At 50.8% G+C, this 16695-nt stretch overlaps 1 protein-coding gene across 4 annotated transcripts in view; it reads right to left on the reverse strand.

The window, feature by feature from the left end:
* The window catches only part of Sirpa (signal regulatory protein alpha), a 37702-nt gene that overhangs the window by 6149 nt on the left and 14858 nt on the right, over window positions 1-16695 (reverse strand). For all 4 annotated transcript variants that reach the window (XM_050133677.1, XM_050133671.1, XM_050133684.1 and 1 more), the window contains 5 exons: window positions 14575-14925; window positions 9812-10129; window positions 9055-9384; window positions 7292-7405; window positions 4587-4611 (listed from right to left, as the gene is read on the reverse strand). In XM_050133677.1, coding sequence (XP_049989634.1) covers window positions 4587-4611; window positions 7292-7405; window positions 9055-9384; window positions 9812-10129; window positions 14575-14925 — 1138 coding nt within the window. The remainder of the gene's footprint in view (window positions 1-4586; window positions 4612-7291; window positions 7406-9054; window positions 9385-9811; window positions 10130-14574; window positions 14926-16695) is intronic.

Genomic DNA, 16695 nt, shown 5'->3' on the forward strand with positions numbered 1-16695 from the left:
GAAGCTAGCGCCTATCAAACGGCCCCAAGGCCTTTTGCACAGACCACTCTCTCTTCAGGTCTTTGAAATCCTATTTTAACACTTTTCTTTGGAGACAGGGTCTCACTGTGTAGCCTGAGCTGGCCTTGAACTCACAGAAATCCACTCGCCTCTGCTTCCCAAGTGCTGGGATTAAAAGCAGGTACCACTGTGCCCGGCTGAAATCCTATTTTAAACAGCCTTATCTGAACCTTCACAGAACTTCCGAACTCTGTTCTCAAGAGACCCCATCCCTGTCTTTCAGAGCAGAAGTCAACACTGTAAACATTGGTCCGCTCTGTTTTAAAATATGGATGCACCATTACTCATGCTGGGCTCAGATTAGAGTGGGGCGCATCCCAGATTCTTCCCCCTTTCATTACAAGGTGAACTCGCCATCTCCAAAAGTGACGTCAAATTCGGCTACTTGGTCATCTTATGTTGCTGGTCCCAGGTCCCCAGGCTTCCCTGCCTCCATTTCTTGCTTTTATAAGTGAAAGTCAGGCATATTGGTTCATCCCTATAATCCTAGTACTCAAGAGGCTGAGACAGGGATTCAAGTTCAAGGCTGGCCTGGGTTATATATTGAGACTCCCATCACAAAAAAAAAAAAAAAAAAAAAAAAAGGAGGAGAAGGAGGGAGTTTCGAGAAAGAAAACCAGGAAGAAGAAGGAGGAGAAGGGGAAGGAGGAGGAGGTAGTCCTTCTGTACGGGTGAGGCTGTGCACAGCATGTTCCTGACCCCTGCTGTGTGCTCTAGCTTGGCTAGCCTCATCCACACCCCTGCCTCAGGGCCTTGGCATTAGCTACTCCTTGTCTAGTGTACTTTGGCCCCAATGGCCCCACCCTAGAGTGTCTCTAAATGCTGCCTCTGTAGGGAAGTCCTCCCTGATCACCCCTTTGCTCTGAGCCTCCTTCCACCTTTTCTAGCTCTTGCTGCGTGTCAATTATTAAGCTTCTAGTTGGCACAGTAAGCTGCCTGCCAAGGGGCAATGAACCCTAGCACCTAGTCCTGGGCTACTCGGGGTTCATACTCCTCCATGAATACTTGCTGAATGAATGGTTTTCTCACTGAATTTCCCCAAGTCTGGCTCCAAACTGAGCTCAATCCAAACAAATAAATGAACAATCTAGGTAGTTCTGGTATTCTGAGAATAAATGCAGCGAAAGTGTCACATTTCATCAGTGCCCATTCAAACAAACCCCAGGGTCCAATAAAAGAGCAGACAACCCTCCGATGTGGGCGGGGATAAGAGTGTTCCGCCTGGGTGTCAGAAAGCTGGGCCCGTGGCCAGCCAGCGTCCTGCAGGGTCCTTTGAGTTCAAAGATGTAGGATTCCCGTCACCCTCCCTGAGGTGCTAGGCTGTCTCCTACACCAGCACCAGTGTCTTTCAGAAAGTATTTGATGCCATGCTGGGCCAGAGCCACTGCTGCCTGGGAAACCGCCATTAAGGCTTGCTACCCACCATCACTTTGGTCTAGAGACATGAAAGAAGCTAGTGATTTCGCTCCCTGGGTAGGCTCACACTGGAATGATATGAAAGGCCAGAAAATGTCCTGCTTCACTAGAGGAAGGAACAGAGGACGGGAGGCAACAGAGCATCAATGGGGACATGCAGGTGTCAGCACCAGAAATCCTGCACAGGCCTGGGGCAGCCCGACATTACATCAGTTCTCAGATCCTGGCTGCCTCAATCACAGAAGGGGGGACTATAATAATCTCCTGAGACGGGGGCCCCCAAAGGGTGGCATGGAGTCGGAATCAGAGGCTCGGCTTTGGTCTGTGTTTGAACAGCCCTCGAGGCTTCGGCCACACTCGAGTCTGGGAACCACTGTCCTTCAACAAGGATAGGAAAAGAAAAGAAAGACAAGAGGAAAACCCATGGGAAGGAGTTTCAGGGGCTCGGAGCTCACAGGCTCTGCAGGGGTGTGAATGTGTGTGTGTGTGGGGGGGTGACAATTATCCAGCCATTCTTTCATTCAACAAGCCTTTATGAAAAACTTATCCCATCCCAGGGATGGCACCAAGGGATGCAGGAACTGCTGGCTGTGAGCAGGAGGGACATCGTCCCTATGTACAAGAAATGAGGTTAGGAAAATGTCGTCAGGCTAGAGCTACTTCATACATACCAGAATGTTCGTGCAGGACACCAGAGGCTCACAGAAAGCCTCCTGACCCACGAGGAAGTACTGGCCTCACTGAGGAAGACCACAAGGGGCCAGATCAAAGAAAGATGTCGACACTAGCTACTTTGGTGCACAATCCCAGAGGTATCATTTGCAGGACCCACAGTGTCTCCATATCCGTTAGAACCCCTGGAGGGTACTTGTGTGGAAGAGGCAGGAGTGTGTGGGTTAGCAGGAAATCCAGGGCCCCATAGGTGGCAGGAGAGAAAAGAAGCCTGGCCCAGCCCAGCCCAGGCCAGTGGGAAGCCTCATGGTTGTCCAGAACTAACAGCGTGTAGGCACAGGGGCCCGGCCCTAGGCCTTTGGATTTAACCTTGAAGGCCCACAGAGGGCAACTGAAGGTGTCTGAGCAGAGGAAGGAGAGAAGAGAGCCAAGCCTTGACCTTGGACAAAGCTGTAACAGGGGAAAGAATGAGACAGGCAGAGTTGGATGCGAGGACGGGGTTCCTGAGGGTGGTGGGGGTTGGTACAGCCATGGCATGTTCAGGGGCAGAGGCTAGAGAATTGGACAGGATCAGAGGCTGCCTGGGGAGACCAAACAGGAGGCAAGGCTCATCCCAAGAGCACTGTGCACTCTCTCGGCGGGCAGACCGAGGCGGATGAAGCTCCCCAGAGCCCGAGGTAGGTGAGGTGCTCCTGCTACGTGAAGACAAAATTGCCATGACTGATGGTCCTCCAGCGAGGACAGGCTCCTCACTTCCCAAACATGAGTTGTCTTTGACTCTACATTCCCTTTACCAGCAAGTGCTCTTGGCTCTGTCCTTAGAATAGAACCAGAACCTGACCACATCCTAGCCCACACAGCACCCGGCCCAAACTTTCAGCATCTGCTTAGACCAGTACAGTCATTTCCTTATTAGCCTTTTTGCTTCCACCTCACTGGTTGCCTAGGCGATACTTGTAAAACACAAGTTAGACCACATCTCTCCATGGAACCACCCAGAGTCCTTCCGCAGTCAAGCTCTGTAGTACTGGCTTCCCCTCTGCACCCTCAGTTCAATCCTGGGCTCCAGAAGGAGGGGAAAGAGAGAGGGGATGATGAGGGAAGGAAGGAGAGACCGGCACAGCTCACATGATGCTTCAAGCTCACCCAAACCATCACGGAGTCATTTAAGGTTTTACACAGCATACTGGCACACTTACACAACAGACTGTGGGGTGCTGTCCTACTCTAGGGGAGCACCAGGGCCCATCTTACAAGCCAGAAAAGCCTTTCTCCAAAAGGGGTGACTCTCACTTGGCTGCGCATTTCCCCATCTCTCGCCTTCCTGTGCCCCGGTCAGCTGGGCCTCCCCACTCCAGGCTTGGCTCTACCTGTTCTCTTGTCCAGGCATGCTAAGCCTGCCCCAGAGCCCCTGACTTCAGATCCCTGCTCACAGGTCTCTTCAGAGACTGTGGCTTCCTATACCTAAGCCATATATGGCCACCCACCCTTGCTGTGTTGGAGCCACCATACCCTGGATGGCTGTTTCCACATCACTTCCTCCCTAAGCCTGAGACGGGGTTGTACCCCAGCCCCTAGGACAGAGCTCTAGAACCCCTTTGAACAAGCTCAAATACCCTTGAACACAACTTCTGCACTAAGGTGTCCTGTGATGTCACCATCTGAGCTCCTGAGCAGGCTGTGACCTCAGAAGGACTTCCCCTACCACCCTAGCAGGTCCTTAAGCCACATCCTAGTGAGATGCTTTGCAGAAGGAAGGAGGGGACCATGACTAAGGCCTGGAGAGTCCCGTGGAGTGCACAGGGCTTCATGAGTATAGCGAGTGTAAGGAAGGAGGATAGCCCCATCACTGTCACTGGGTAGTAGGCAAAGGCCTCAAGCTACCAATGCCAATGTGCCCTGAAACCTATTTCTTTAAGGCAATAATAAAAAAGCTTAATCAATTAAAATAATCATACTTTAAGGTTAAATAGTCCTGACAAGCAGGGTACAAGAGAGAAAGCACTATGGACAGGTAAGAGCAAGGGTTGGTGATTTACAGTGTTTTGGGGTCTGTCAGACAACTAAGAAAAAGGGGGGGGGTCTGAGTAGATGGCTCCATGGGGAAGTGCCTGCTGTACACGAAGACCAACTTCAGCTCTCCAGAACCCACATAAAGGAGAGGAAGAAGCTTAAGTCTGGCTGTAACCCCAGCACGTCTAAGGGGAGACAGCTGAAAAAGACGGGAGAGTCCCCAGTTCATCCGCCAGCTAACCCAGCATACTCAGTGGAACCAGAGGCCCCCCTCCAACAAAGTGAAGGCAAGGATCAAGGTATTGGCCAACCTTCAAATGCATGCCGTAGTGCACACATGTCCACGCTCACGTACACAAACGTGTATACACAGGTTAGAAAAAAAAATGCTACTATGATAGTATCCTGGCCCAAAGAAGGCTTACCTTGTGGAAGAAGTTGACCCCTTGGCTGAAAGAGAAAAGGGAAAAGTGGTTATTTAACTAGAAACTGTGTAACTTTCCTTGAGCCAAGATCTGTCTGCCTCAGGGATGTAGGGAGAATCAGGTCTGCGAAGGCCTAATGTCAAGCCAGTAGATGGTCTACTCTCATCCACCATCTTCCAGGGCTAAGCTAGGCTACTGTGTTCTGCGTTTATTGGATGTCAACAGTCATGCCCAGGTGGCTTCCTACTCTCCTCTGGGACCCCTCTCCATTCAAGCACATAACTCTGGCAGACCCCACTTAGGTCCCACACTGTTGGAGGTGGGTGTGGACCCTGGGCCTGCTCCCCCACTAACCTGCTGTGTGATCCTGGGTGGGTCACTTCCTATCTCTGAGCATCTTTAGCTCACAGGGCTAGCCATGGCATTTATTATTAACCCATCCTCACTTTCCAAGAACGCAGCTGTCTGGGTCAGCAGTTTTTAGGTCTGTGGTATAGGAAGGGCATCCCAGAGATTGTCTCTGGGGGATTATATCTCCAACAGTTTGAGTCCCATTTTGTTATAAAATTGCAACTAAAAAGGAACATATGAGCCGAGACAGGCTCAGCACTGCACTTTGCCCAGGCCACCCAAGGTTGATGAGCTCCGGCTGCTGGGCGGAACAGGCTGGGGCATCCTGGGACCTGAATCTGCAGGCGAGCAGGGACGGGGGGGGGGGGGGGGGGGGGGGGGGGGGCTGCAGCTAGCATGCTGCAGCTGAATGGGGATCTGGACCAAAGTACCGAGTAAAGCCACTTTGGGGAGTCTAAGGACAGAGACTGTCTTCATTTTAAACTGGGCAATGGTATCTTCTCAGAAACACAGAGCTGGCAGGTAAAATGGGGTCCTTCACCCTGAATACAGCCATGATAGGGGAGAAGGGTGGCTGCTCTTTAGGGTAGGAGGAGAGTGGGGTGGGGTGGTGTGTAGAGGAGATCCTAATGTGTTCTCTGGCTCTGAATTCTAGCCTACCCGCCGTGACGTTCTGAAGAAGTTTTATGATACTGCCATGTCTCAATCTCCTCATCTGTAAACTGTGTCAGTGAGAGTCCCAAGGTCTGTGGTGAGAACCGATTGCATTATTACATGCAAAACATCAGGGGTACTGTGGGCCCGGGCCGATCACATTTTGGCTGTCCCTGTTGCTTGAGTCTGTGTTTGACTCTGCACACACTCACTTCTCAGTGCCTGTGCTCACAGTCTTCCAGGCTGCTACGTCTCCCCTGATCGCTTAGGCATTGATGCTGAGCCACGCAACAGTGAGCTCCCAAGCACCTTGCACACACTTGGTGCCGGGCCTCTGAAAGGATGGCTGGGACTTCACCAATGTCTGCCTCGAGTGGAGCAGGGGCCCCTCCTGTGTGACTCTCTCAAGGCACTCTGGGAACAGCCCGGCAAAGATAACCGAGAGCTCAAGTCCTCAGTCAGGACTTGAGGCTTGGCTGCTGTTTCAGAGATGAGTCCTTCCAGGTGGTCTAGATGGGACAGAAACTGTGGGACATAGCCTGAGGGGTGCCGAAGGGATGGGAGACTGGTGGGCCACGCTGTCCCTCCTAAGCAGACACACGGCTGCAGAATGGCAGCTCTGGATGGTGCTTGTGTTCAGGCTGTGGTTCATGAGGCGTTTTTTAACAGCAAAGTGAATAGGATATAAAAGAGAAAAACCTCGGAGTTTCAAATGGATATAAAGGGGTGTGCTGAGTAGAGATAAAATGTTACATCTATAAACATTATGGAAAACCAGCACAAAACAGCCTCCTCCAGCAGAGGGAAGAAGATGTGTACCGGTGTGTACCAGAATGTAGCAGACCTTCTCTAAACACAGCAGTTCCCACTTGGGCCGCATAGCTACCCTCCAAATCTGTGCCCCTGATTAGCGGTGTGCCCTCGAACAAGTCAGAAGAACAGCCTGCCCCCTGCCAGTTCTGTGACTGTGGCCTAAATACAACACTGAAGCAATCTCAGATGGGGGGGAGGGAGTCCGGTAGGGGCTGGGATGATGAGTCTGAAACAAGGGTCTGGAGCCTGTTTGCTGGCTTCAGTGCCAGAGGCCTTGCACGGCCATAACCACCCATACACACGTGCACACCCAAGGGAAAGATGCCTGGCCTGGAACTTGCACCTTCCCCTGTGGAGTTTAAGGTCATGTACCTCGCTGCTGTGAGGGGTCTCTCTTGGGAGGAGCTTGTATATGACGCTGGCTGTAGGAGCTGCCCTTATTAAGCCTTGTATATCCAGGCACCTGCCTAATCTCTTACATGGAAACTCTGCTGTCTCTCCCACTCCCTTGGCGACAGTTGGGAAACCTAACTGGGGAATCTGGTAACATGGAATCTGCACGTATGTAAGGGACATGGAAGGCTGCAGGCTGCTCAGGCATTTCCTCTCTGAGGCTGTCAGGAAGAGTCCCTGAGGTCTCCCTTGCCACCCTGGCAGTTCCCTGTTTCCTACCACCTTCGTAGCAGCCCCATGAGAACATGAGACCCGAGGCAGTGAGGGAAGAAGGCTGAGGAGCGACTCTCCTAGATTCCAGCGTGGTGAAGCTGTTCCATCAACCCCAGGACTACCCTCTGGTCCTCTTGTAACTGGAAGTTACATACGCTTAAGATGCCAGTGGCCATTCTGTGAGAAGGACCGCCCGGAGAGAAAGAAGAGATCCCACCCACCTTTCTTCTGTTTGATCCGGAGGAGGTAGAGGGCTGCCATCAGCAGGACTACTAGCAAGGCGCACACCACACCCACCGCGATGAAGATGTTCTTCTGTGTGGGAGAGTCACTACCTGAGGACAAGCAAGAGGGACTTCATGTATGCAACTCAGAAACAGAAAACAGGAAAGCCCACCTCTTTCTCGCCTGTCCTCTGTAGCTGTGGGCATCCGGCTGGCTCTCCTCAGGTGTCTAGCTTCCCTACCCACCCATGCAGGTCTCTCACGAACACTGCAGAACACACGCTGCTGGCAGTCACAGAGAGCAGCTACCGGTCACCAGCGGAAACCATACTCCCAACCCTGAGGGATGCAAACCCATCCCTTCTCATCCGCCACAGCAGCAGGACAGATGCCCTGGAACCCAAGTGGGCGATTGTCTGAGAGTGGAGGACGTGCTGTTGGCATGGCTCTGCAGAGCGTTCAGGGCTCCACACTCTCTGTGCCCAGGACCTAACCCGCAGTATGTGTGACTGTGGCAGGAGCTTACAGCACGGGCCAGGCAGGTCCTAGACCATAGAACGGTACTGTCAAGAGCAGGGCTCCGTGACACAGAAATGTGAACTCAAATAAGGGCCCCAACTAGTCTTCATCTGTATCGGTGGAACTGTGTTCCCCTGCTCTTTCCTTGATTACTGAGGCCAGCACTAATCTCTACCTCATTCCACGGCACCAAGGATGACCTGGCAAAGCACCTGCCCGACCTTTCATCCTCTCTCAAGGTTTTTATTGGTTCCCTGCTATGCTTTGTGTGCTCCGAAGCTACAGGGTTAAGGAAGACAGTCATGGCCCTTACCAACTGAGGGACAAAATCCCTTTCAGCATGTCCACCACAGCAGAGGCTCAGAGAGAGACACCGACTTGCCCAAGATCACACAGCAAGTTGGTGATAGAGCCAGTGTGGACATCAACATTTCCTACCTGCAAGTTCTATGCATCCTCTAAGAATCTCAAAGGTCTCAAAGGAGCACAACGCGGGTCTGAGGGTTTCCTGAGTCATCTCTGAAGGATGGAGCGGGAAAATGGCCCCTGCTCTGTTCCCTTCAGAGCCTCTGCTATGTACAAAGCATCAGTTGTGGCGGTGACAAGACCAGGGGACACAGCCACAAAGCCAGGGCATGTGGCTGCTTTCAAAAAGAAGGGCTCTTGATTGACAGCACGCGGAGGGGCTGAGGTGACACTGCTGGCATGCTGCCACAGAACGGTGGGGCACGGCACTGTCCTAGACACACACACCTTGGCCTAGAAACAGCCTTGGTAAGACTGTCCCGCGGAAACAGCCGTTCGGTGACAGTGTGAACGAGGATGCCCCTGGCAGTACTGGCATCCTTGAGCCAAACCATAAGCATCTACGGGAGGTGGAGGGGGCACAAGCAAGTACAGGGCAAGGAGCAGAGGCCAGAAAGAGCAAGGGGTAGGGAAGAACCATGTGGACAGTTGTTAGGTGAAAAAAGACAGGAAACAAGATGCAAGCAAAGTCCGGCCCTCTTTCCTTCCCTCTTCTTTGGTACACTGTGTCAAAAGACATAAGATAAGGAACCAAACTCTGAACAGTGCTGACTCTAGGGGTATGAGAGAAAAGGAGCCCACTTTAAAATTGTGCTTAGTTTATAGACTTCTAGACTGTCCTATGATAAGAGTTACATATGACTTTAACATTTAAAAACAGATAACATCAAGTAAAAAAAAAATAAAAAGCCAGTCAATGGGAGTGGAAGCCTCACCAAGGGTAGCGTCCATGCCCTGCTCCTTCTGGTGCAGGACCCTCACGGTATAGTTTTTGGCGATCGCTGGCTCTTCATCATGGTTCACCTGGCATGTGACCATCACATTCTCTCTATGGGCAGATTTGTTCACCAGGAGACTGCTTTTCCAGTTATAGGTCCCATCCTTGTTCACTGTGGCATTTGAGGCCTCGTCTATCCGTGACACGCTCCCATTCTCCAGCCAGGTCAGCCGGAGTTTGTTGGGGTAGAACTTCTGCACCCAGCAGGTGACGTTCGCCTGGTTCCCTGTGCTTGTGGACTGTTCGGTGACGTCCAGGATGGGTGAAACTGAAACAGTACAGGCAGAAGCTCTAACCTTAAGCCGCAGAGGAGGGGCTACAGAGTTGAGCCGCTCCCACCATAGCGGACACAGGACGGCCACGCATTCATCAGGCACTCAAACACTGTGGCTCTGAATGGGAATGGAGTCAGTAAGCTGGGCGCCCAGAGCACAGTCGATGCCTGGTCTGGGCCCTGGTAGCTACCGTTAGGGTGATAACGAATGAAGTCGATGCATGCAGCTTCTGGCATGGAGTGGGAATTCAGGCACAAGAGCAAAATAAATGAAACCACCAGGGAAGGGGGGTGTGGCTCACATTGGATACCCAGAAACTGGAGTTGCTGTTGGTCAAGTAAATGCAACTACCAGCACGGTGCTAGTCACAGGGTAATTAATGGCTGCTGTGTGTTTGGGCTAGAAGTCAGGGACATCTACCTCGGATGATGTCAGACAAGTTAGCAATCCCACGAAGAGGGTCGCTTTTCAAGGTGGCGTGGGCTACTTCGCAGATGACCTGAGAACGAACATCCTCGGATCTCAGGACCAGCTGGGCTGTGCTGGAGATGTTGTAGGAGATACTCTCTCCCTTAGGGATCACGGTGGTCTGGATGTGGGGGAATTCTTCCTCATCTCTGAACCACTTCAGGGTGATATCCCGGGGAGAGAATTCATAAGACTTGCAGGTGAAGTTCACTGTCTGCCCAGGTGAGACCCTCCTTTTTGGGCTGGATACCACTGGTGCAGAAGGTTTGGCTAGAGGAGCATTTATAGACAAGAGATACGATGGTGAAGGCCAAGCAAAGGGAGAGACAGGGTAAGCAACCTGCCTAGACAGTAGCATCACTACTGGCTCTCTAGGGATGGGACGCAAGGCTTTTGTACACTAAGTACATGTTCTAACGCTGAACTATACCTCCAGCCTGGTGACATTAGTCATTAATCTTCGTCCCGGTAAAGCTGGGATGGCCCTGTCCTTAGCAAAGGTTCCAAGAAATGGCAAGGCAGACAATAAGGCAAGGCCAGGAGCCCCAGGCCCAAGAGCTAAGTCTTCTCTGCATTGAGGGGTTCCGCGATCTGTGCACACACGGGGATGGCTGACCTATCTCATCCTTTGCTTTAACTACCCCTAACGGCATTCCTGGAAATTTGCCAACCCAGAGAAAGTGTTTGCAGACGGAAGCACAGGAAACAAACGGCACTGTAGGACAGCCACGAAGGTGGAACCCAGTGCCCCTCCCAGAGCCACGCCTGAGAAACGGGTGGCAGTGTTTCTCCTTTCTGGATGCAGTGAGGATGAAATGGGGCCCTGGGAGCTTTCTGCTTTGGGTGACAGACACACAGAGATGCTTCTCAAACACGACACATGGATCTGTCCTTGACCCAAATTTTTATTTAAAAAAATTAAAATTGTTTTAAATGTGTCTATATGTGAGTGGGTTCCTGCAGAGGCCAGAGGAGGACACTGGATCCCCTGGAGCTGGCGTCACGGGTGGTTGTGAGTCACCATGTGGTTGTCAGCAACTGAACGAGGGTCCTTGGTAAGAGTACTACAGACTCTTTACCAAGTATCTCTCCAGCCCTAGACTTCACTCTAATGCTCCCCCTGTAAGAACTTAGGGGTTCGCTCAATGGCGTTTCTTTTCTCTCTACACATCCTAGTAGGTCTCACCCATGCCAAGTCCCACATTTGAAAGGGAGAGAGGCTAAAGTTTTTTTTTTTTTTTTAATCTGGAGGGCTTTTGTTTATGGTTGGAAAAAAAGAGATAACCTGTGTGTTAAAAAAGTCAAAGGTGGTTCCTTGATTTCTAACTAATTATTAAAGAGACAGACAGCTACCAGACAGACAGCGAGCAGCCCCACCAAGCAAGCAGAAGCACTTCGGTCCTGAAAGCCCACATGAGTGACTAGGAGGGAAGTGGTGTCCCTTGGGTGTTAATCCAAATTGCTCATTACGCCTCAGCACCATTTCCAGACAGCAAACGCCACTTTTCCATGTGTGAACACATAACTTGCTCCCTAATATCCACCTATGTTGAGGGCACAGAGAGGAAGGTGTCACTTGAAGAAGTCATATCATCAAGACAGCAGCAGCTTTAAGATCCTTGAGAGGTGAAGGGCTGCAGCGCCATCCTCCCAACTCCAGGGGCTCCCCGTGCTTAAAGCTAACCAACCGCAAATGTAAAACATTGTCGAAAAAGCTGCATCTATACTAAATAGTGACAGATTTTTTTTTCTTGTCACTATTCCCTAAACAACTATTTACATAGCATTTGCATCATATCGGGTATTATAAGAAATGCAGAGATGTCTTAAAATAGACGGCAGGATGTGTGTAGGCTACACGCAAGTCTCCCCCATCTTGGACGAGGGCCTTGAACATTTTTTAATTTGGGCATCCTGTAAGTACTGAGAAACAACTGAAGTTGCCATTTACTGAGTTCTTGGGAGCCTGACACTGGTTGCTCCCTCTGTGCTCTCCAGCCCATAAAGGTGTGTCTAGGATGAACTCCTTCTGTAGGACAAGGCTCTGAATAGTGAGACTAGCCAAAGCCACGTAACGAGTGAGACTCAACTCTTCCATTCGGATGATTAGTTTAGTATTTAAAAAAAAAATCCTCTTAGCATCCGTGTTTCCTCTGTACAAAGGAGGACAAAAACATCGCCCTGGGAAGGTGATGTAAACATGACTTCTGGCATACAATAGGTGCTTAATAAATAGCAGCTATGACTGCTACTACCTTTAGTTCTGAAACTACACATTTATTCTTTGGCAGTCAGAAGGCACAAGAAAGCCACCAAACTGTGGCTCTTTCCTCTTTTGTAGTAATCCCCCTCAGGACCTGAGTTAGGCCAGCAGCTTCAGAACCCCAGTGGGGTCCCAGGTGTTTCATTCAGATAAATCATTTAGGAAGCATGGGGCACTGAGAAAGAGTCTGTGTATTGTGGGGTCATTGAGGCAGAGAGGGTCTGAGCTGAAGACGGGAGATTTGTTTGGTTCCGTTCAGACACAGATGTGTGTAAGTCAAGCAAGTCCCTCTCCTAGGGATCTGAGCATGGCTGGCAGAGCTTTGTGGGCTGCACCTCCAGTCCTCTGGGGCCAGCTCCTGGACATGATTCTGCTCATCACTGGGACCCAGAACACACGCTGTTCTAAGGCATAAAAGGTTTCTGAGCACCAGCTTCACGGGAACCAACTTCGCCAGGGGAAAAATAAAAGCCACAGTTTTTCTTCTGTGGTTTCAGGACACGTATCTCAGCCTGGCTGTGGTGAGAAACTTCTGATACAAGCTGTAGAGATGGATCTGAAGGTAAGAGTATTTGCTGAGCAAGTATGAGGACCTGAGTTAGAATCCATGTTTAAAAAGGCTGGACACCGTGGCATGCACCTATAATCCCAGTGCTGTGGGAGTGGTGTGGACACAGAAGGATCACAGGGCTCCACTGGCCACCAGCCTACAGCCAAGATCTGTGAGAGACCTTGTCTCAAGGGAACAAGGCAGGAAGTAATATAACAGGACACTAAACATTCTCCTTGGTCCTCTGCTCATGCACATGTAGATATGACAAACACATGCATACGTGTGTGCGCGCACACACACACACGTACATGCACACGCACTTCAGATCCGTGTCAAGTCAGTTACAGCAGAATTTCTAGGGTAGATACGGGATGTGTGATGTTTTTCAGTTTTTTAGATGAGTCACACAAGCAGACAGATGGAAAGCCACCAACTCATCCCAACCCCACCAACACTTGAGGCCTGGGAAGGGAAAGTGGTCCATCCAAGGTCACATGGACACAGCTTGACATAGTTCCTACTGATGGGATAGTTCCTACAGGCCAGGCACTATTCTAAAGTTTTTGATATGATGTCACTGCTTCAGTCTGACCACCACATACTCTGTGAGAGGGTCATGGGCAGGTGAGACCACTAAGGAGCTATGTGGAGGGGTTTGTCCAGGACACAGGCAAGGGAGTGGCTTATCTGGGATACAGTTCCAGATAGACTCTCTCCTCCTGGTCACTGCACTTCTGATGCTCAGTAATGACCCTGACACCCACCCCATCTAGGGTTTTGTTAACATCTTGATGCTCATAGAACCCAGAATGGGGACCATTACTGTTGTCATTTACAGAAAGAGAAACTGAGGACTTGACAGAAGCCAAACCTTGCTCCAGACTTCAAGGTCTTGGGCAATTCCCCATGGCTTCCTAAGGGGCAGTGTCCTAACACACCCTGGACACTCACAGCTCTGGTTTAAGGAAAAAATGCTATGATAAAGATATGGAATGAGGCAGGAAGCCACTTGTTAGCTGGTGCCTAGGCAAGTGACACATGACCTGGGAAGTTGGCGTCTTTGTCCTACTTGCAAAGTCAGGACAAGCTACCTGCCCTGCTTCTGTGCAGGGGTGGGTGGCGAGGAGCGCTGGCTGCTACCTGGAGGGGAAACTGGTAACATGCACACAGGTTAAAATGAACACACTATGTGATGTAGGAGGCCTCATGCAGTGGCTGTCTCTGTCCTAGACAGGTGGGATGAGCCAACCAGGGCAACATTGCTTTCAAAATCTACAACTAGGAAGAAGTGAACTATCTATCAGCAGAAGACGACAGTAAATTGTGGAATTTCTGGATGCTGGAATAAAAGGCAGCCATTCACACAATGGCCTTTTGTGTCCTCACATGGAATAAGAACCAGACTGACATTTGGGAGAGGTTTGCTGTCACTAACCAGCCTCAAGTTCTGAACGGAAGGGGCATCCTGGATCTTTGTGAAAGTGATGCATGTAAAGACTGGCTTTCCTAAAGGCTCAGCATTTCCTAAGCATCCACTGTGTACTGTGGCTATGCTTAGTGCCTGAGCAGCAAGGAGCCTGGCTGGGATCTGTATTCTGGTCTACACTCTGCACTCACCGGTAGTATGACCCATGTGCAAAGAAAAGAGAGGGCTGCGCAGCGGGCAGACGAGGGTTGTGGGGTGGGCAGACGAGGGGTACAGATGTCCTCTTACTTGCTGGCACTAGAGCCTTGATCAAACAACTGGCCTTGGCTTCCCTGATCTGCTCAAGGCTCAGGTCAGATCGTGACCATGCTCTCCCATTGCTTCTGCTGTGAGCCACACTCACAGGACAGGGGATGCTGTTCTCTGACCTGCTGCTACACATCAGGGGATGAAGAAGGCACAGGCTTACTTACCAAGCACAGAGACCTCTGTTCCCCTTCCAGATAGAAATTCCTTGTCAGAGTCTGCCTTTTGGAACTTCATACAGTAGTAGGTGCCAGCGTCTGCTGGGGTGACGTTACTGATGCGGATGGAAAAGTCCAAGTTGTTTCTCTTGGTTGTGTCTGAAACATTTGTAACTCGAGGAAACTTTTCTCCTGTGAAACTGTAGATTAGTTGTCGGCTTTGCCCTGTTCCTCTGAACCACTTAAAGGGTCCCAAGGGTCTCAGGGAGGTCACAGTGCAGTTCAGAGTGACCGTCTCTCCAGCAGCAACAGACACTGACTTCTCATGCTGAATCACCTTCAGGTTCTCCCCTGCATCTCCTGAAAAGACAGATGACAGCTATGATTCACCTTAAGGGATCCTGCAAGTTCAAGTCCATCAGTGATTTCCAGTGATTGAGCACACACAACAGTATTGAGTTCAGCACACTGCATATGGTAACATGTTTAATCCACATGATGGCCTGGAACTCAAGACTAATAAGCAGGAAAACAGGGCACAGAGTACTAAGTCACCTAGCTTAGAGCAGTAGAGGGCCCAAGCCCTTTGTGGAGATGTCATGTCTGAGGCTGGGCTCTGGAATTTAAATCTGAGTTTACCAGTTAGAACAGGAACCTGGATTCCCCTCCAAGGAAACAAACTCAGCAGAGATGCAGAAATAGGGGGCCCCAATATGGATGGTGTGTTTCAAAGAGGTAGATTCTGTACTGGAAAACAAGCCCCAAGCAGAGCAGTTGTTCTCTGCAGTCTGGTGATAGGAAAGCTGAGAACCTGGGCCCTCGGTGTGGGCTCAGTGGTATAGGGCTACATCACTGGGAGCTATCAATGCATCGTAAGAGAAGGCCAGGTGCTCACTCACTGCCAAGAGCTCCAAGGACGTGAGTGTGGCTTCAGTTTGGGCTTTTCATGGTTTCTAGCCTTCACTTCTTCATCTGTAAAATGTTACCCTGAGCCCATCTTAACACACTTCTGACAGGAACAATCTGAGGCCAGTGAGCATGTTAAAGGCAGCATCTGGGGGCTGCAGGGTCAGCTCAGTGGATAAAGTCCTTGCCATCCAAGCATAGAGGCCCAACTACCTTCCTGAATGATGGTTTCCTGAATGTGTGGCTATGGGACATGAGCATCTGATACACAGACACCAGAGACTCAGACCCAGAGAGGAAGACAGGATGAGGACAGGAGAGGGAATAACAACAGCAGGAATGGAAGGACAGGAACAGTGAGCCAGGTGATCTTGGTCCCCAGCTGGACTCTCTACTGGCTTCTACTGTGATCCTGTCTATCAGACAGCGCTGCAGCAGAATCCTTGGGCAGCCTCTCTCACTGGCTGGGTAAGAGACGCTGTGGTTTGCCCACCAGTCCGTGGCCTGATATTACTGCGCTGACGAGGGGAGAGAGCCCAAGAAAAGAGAGGTTCATGGATCAGTCTGCCCTCACTGCAGGCACCCAGGGCCCTGGGATAGGTCCGTCATCAGTTGCCCAGTGTCCTGCCTCATCCTCTTCCCCAGCCCGGGCTCCCCTGGAGGTCCACTTTTCACGGCAGGTATAAATAGAATCCACAAGTACCAGCCTGGGCACAGCCTGATTCTCACACCACAGGGGAAGAAAGAAGAACTGTAGAAACCAGGGGCTCAGGCAGCATCAGCCAGCCTAGGAGCGGTAGGGCTGGTGGCCAGGCAAGTGACAGACACAGGCTCGAAGAGACAGGAAGGATGTCAGTGACATCACCAGCTACTGCCAATAGCAGGGAGCCATGAACAGTTAACCACGGGAGACCGGCCGAACTGGAATCACCACGTGCATGAAGACAGGCCTGGGCGAGAACAGGCCCTCTTTGCCAGCTCGACTCCCATTCAATCAGACACAAGCAGGGAACTGTATCTGCCCTCTGCTTCGTCATTGTTCCAGAGTTATACATAAACTCCGGCTGTACACGTGCTGGTTAAATTCTAGTTCTAAGCCTATCATCACACTGCTGTAGTCTTTATATATCTAAACTGCTGTTGACTGTTAGTTTCCCCACCACTAGGATGGCAGATCCACGAGGGAATACCGTCTAGCCTCATGCCTGGTATATACCGTGTCCT

The sequence above is a fragment of the Alexandromys fortis genome, unplaced genomic scaffold, assembly GCF_014885135.2.
Source record: "Alexandromys fortis isolate MF-2015 unplaced genomic scaffold, M_Fortis_MF-2015_v1.1 scaffold_6, whole genome shotgun sequence".
Lineage (NCBI taxonomy): Eukaryota > Metazoa > Chordata > Mammalia > Rodentia > Cricetidae > Alexandromys > Alexandromys fortis.